Here is a 1,997-nt window from a genome sequence, read left to right as displayed (position 1 = left end):
GTCAAAGAGGCTTAAAATGACCTTTGTATCAATGCAAAAATCATATTTTAACAATATATTAATTTGAATTCTACCACATCTAATTATATAAAGGAAATAATAAAAAACTAAAGATTAAGAAATACTTATCCAACTTGATAGTTGCCATGATACGGTCCTTCTCTCCAAGAGAGTCGTTAACGGTACTCTTAACAGCTGTTATCTCACCTATAATGTCTTTGAGAGACACAATAACATTAATCAGTAGCTTGTTTGATAAAAAGGATCAACCCAACATATTTAAGCTTACCTGGGAGCTGTGTGTTCGTGTTAGCCAATTCGGCTAGCTCAGAATGATTGCGGAACCGGAAGCCTTCTTGTGGCAAGGGCGAAACCGGCTCTGCTAACTCATCAAAATCGGTTAAATCACTAAACCGGAGCAGCAAAGGAGAGTCGGTGAGCCGGTAATTCTGAGCACACTGGGCAACATCGAAACCGGATATAGAAAACATTTTTCCGGCGGCGAGCTTAGACCGGAATCTCGGAAGGCGGTTAGCATAGATGGTGGCTTGCATTATGGTTGACTGCACCGAATTGATATAACACAGAAACAAAATTCAGACAGAGGATCGAAGCCAAAATATACAAAACAGCAAAAAAAAAAAAAAATGAACTTACATTAACGTCGATCAAGAGCATGTCGACCCACATCAGGTCGCTGCCGCGTTTCACATTCCAGGCCTCCCAGTATCGCAAGAGTCTCGCCTCGACGACGGAGGAACACTTGCCGCCAGACTTCAGATCGGAAAAGAAAACTCTGGTATTAGCCATATTACAGTAGATTAGATAGAGCTAAGAGATACGAAGAGAGTATGAGTCCAAGAGAGCAATACTCACATCTATTTATACCGTTTAGAGACCGCCGTTAGCAAACCATTGAAGATGGATCGTGGAGGGGACAATCAATTCGATTTACCGCGCAGCCATTAATAGAACCGTTTCAGGGAAACTCGAAAGTCCCTCATCGCCGCCGTGTCGAAGAGGAAGAAGGAGTTGCTTTTTTTTTCCGGATTAGGGTTGGCGCATCTCTCCTGGCAAAACAAAACGCAAAGTGCCAACAACAAAAAGCCCATGTCACGACACAAAGCCCAACTCGCGTTACCTTCGTTTTAATGAAACGATGTGGAGAGAAGCATGGACACGTGGCGGGTGTACAGAAGGCGACTTTCCTAGGTGGATGCTGAAGTGGACCCCTTAGGAAGGATTCAAACACATCTTCATAATAATAGATTCGGTTGCAACTTCAGAGAAAAAAGTTTGGTTATTTCTTTCTGTTTCCACTGCTCTTCATGCATACATGTCATTAGAATTTACCAACAATAAAAATATGTAAACAAGATATATATCTATATATATAGGTGTAAAAAATTATATCTTACATGTGAAGATGCCAATTTTTTATTTTATTGTCTGGATCTAGGCCGAGGGTCTAGGCAAACTAGATTTGAGTTTAGCCATGAGTTAGTAATTAATTGAAGACCTGGGAAAGAAGGAAAGAGAGAGAGATGAGTCAAAGATTGTGTGGGAGTAATGATGTAAAAAGAAGCAAACGACGTCTTTAATCCATATGTAAAAGTGACTAAAGAAGCCTCCCAACGCTAAAGCCAAAGGCGATTTGGATGCCTGCGCTTTTGTGTTTCATTTTTTGGTTATAAATTTCAATTTCTTAAGACCATAACAAGCATAAGTTTTTTCTTTTAACTGTCAAACCGAAAAAGCAAAAGTAGAGTGTTTAGGTGTCGCCAGATAGATCTGGTTTGAGAAAAGAAGGGTCTCTTAGTTTGTTGAATCATCAAAAGCCTTCTTTTTTGGGTTAAAACAATTATTAAAAAAAAACGGCCTTTAGTAGGGGCCTAGCACTACAAGAAAACAGGGGGATTCTGATGGCCGAAATCGTCGGAAATTCGTCGGAATCGGTCTATTCCGACGAATTTCCGACGAACCCGTCCGTCGGTATC

At 40.6% G+C, this 1,997-nt stretch overlaps 2 protein-coding genes across 4 annotated transcripts in view; both read right to left on the bottom strand.

The window, feature by feature from the left end:
* The window catches only part of LOC106328844, a gene marked incomplete at its 3' end in the record, with an annotated part of 3,743 nt that extends 3,703 nt beyond the window's left edge, over positions 1 to 40 (bottom strand). Inside the window, 1 exon segment of the mRNA XM_013767371.1 lies at positions 22 to 40.
* On the bottom strand, positions 1 to 1,081 carry LOC106328846. 3 transcript variants are annotated; one of them, XM_013767374.1, is made up of 5 exons: positions 877 to 1,077; positions 658 to 796; positions 290 to 563; positions 126 to 216; positions 1 to 21 (listed from the first exon to the last, which is right to left on the bottom strand). In XM_013767374.1, the coding sequence occupies exons 2-5, from the start codon at positions 688 to 690 to the stop codon at positions 12 to 14; spliced, it is 408 nt and encodes a 135-aa protein (XP_013622828.1). In that variant the 5' UTR covers positions 691 to 796; positions 877 to 1,077; the 3' UTR covers positions 1 to 11. The 3 variants fall into 3 exon arrangements, with proteins under 3 accessions (XP_013622828.1, XP_013622827.1, XP_013622826.1); XM_013767373.1 differs by lacking the exon at positions 1 to 21 and having other exon boundaries at positions 65 to 216; positions 658 to 774; positions 877 to 1,081; XM_013767372.1 differs by lacking the exon at positions 1 to 21 and having other exon boundaries at positions 65 to 216; positions 877 to 1,079.
* Between the last annotated feature and the right edge of the window lie 916 nt (positions 1,082 to 1,997).

The sequence above is a fragment of the Brassica oleracea genome, chromosome C3 (assembly GCF_000695525.1).
Source record: "Brassica oleracea var. oleracea cultivar TO1000 chromosome C3, BOL, whole genome shotgun sequence".
Taxonomy (NCBI): domain Eukaryota; kingdom Viridiplantae; phylum Streptophyta; class Magnoliopsida; order Brassicales; family Brassicaceae; genus Brassica; species Brassica oleracea.
The sequence above is the reverse complement of the archived record's forward strand: the minus strand, read 5'-3'. Positions and strand labels throughout refer to the sequence as shown.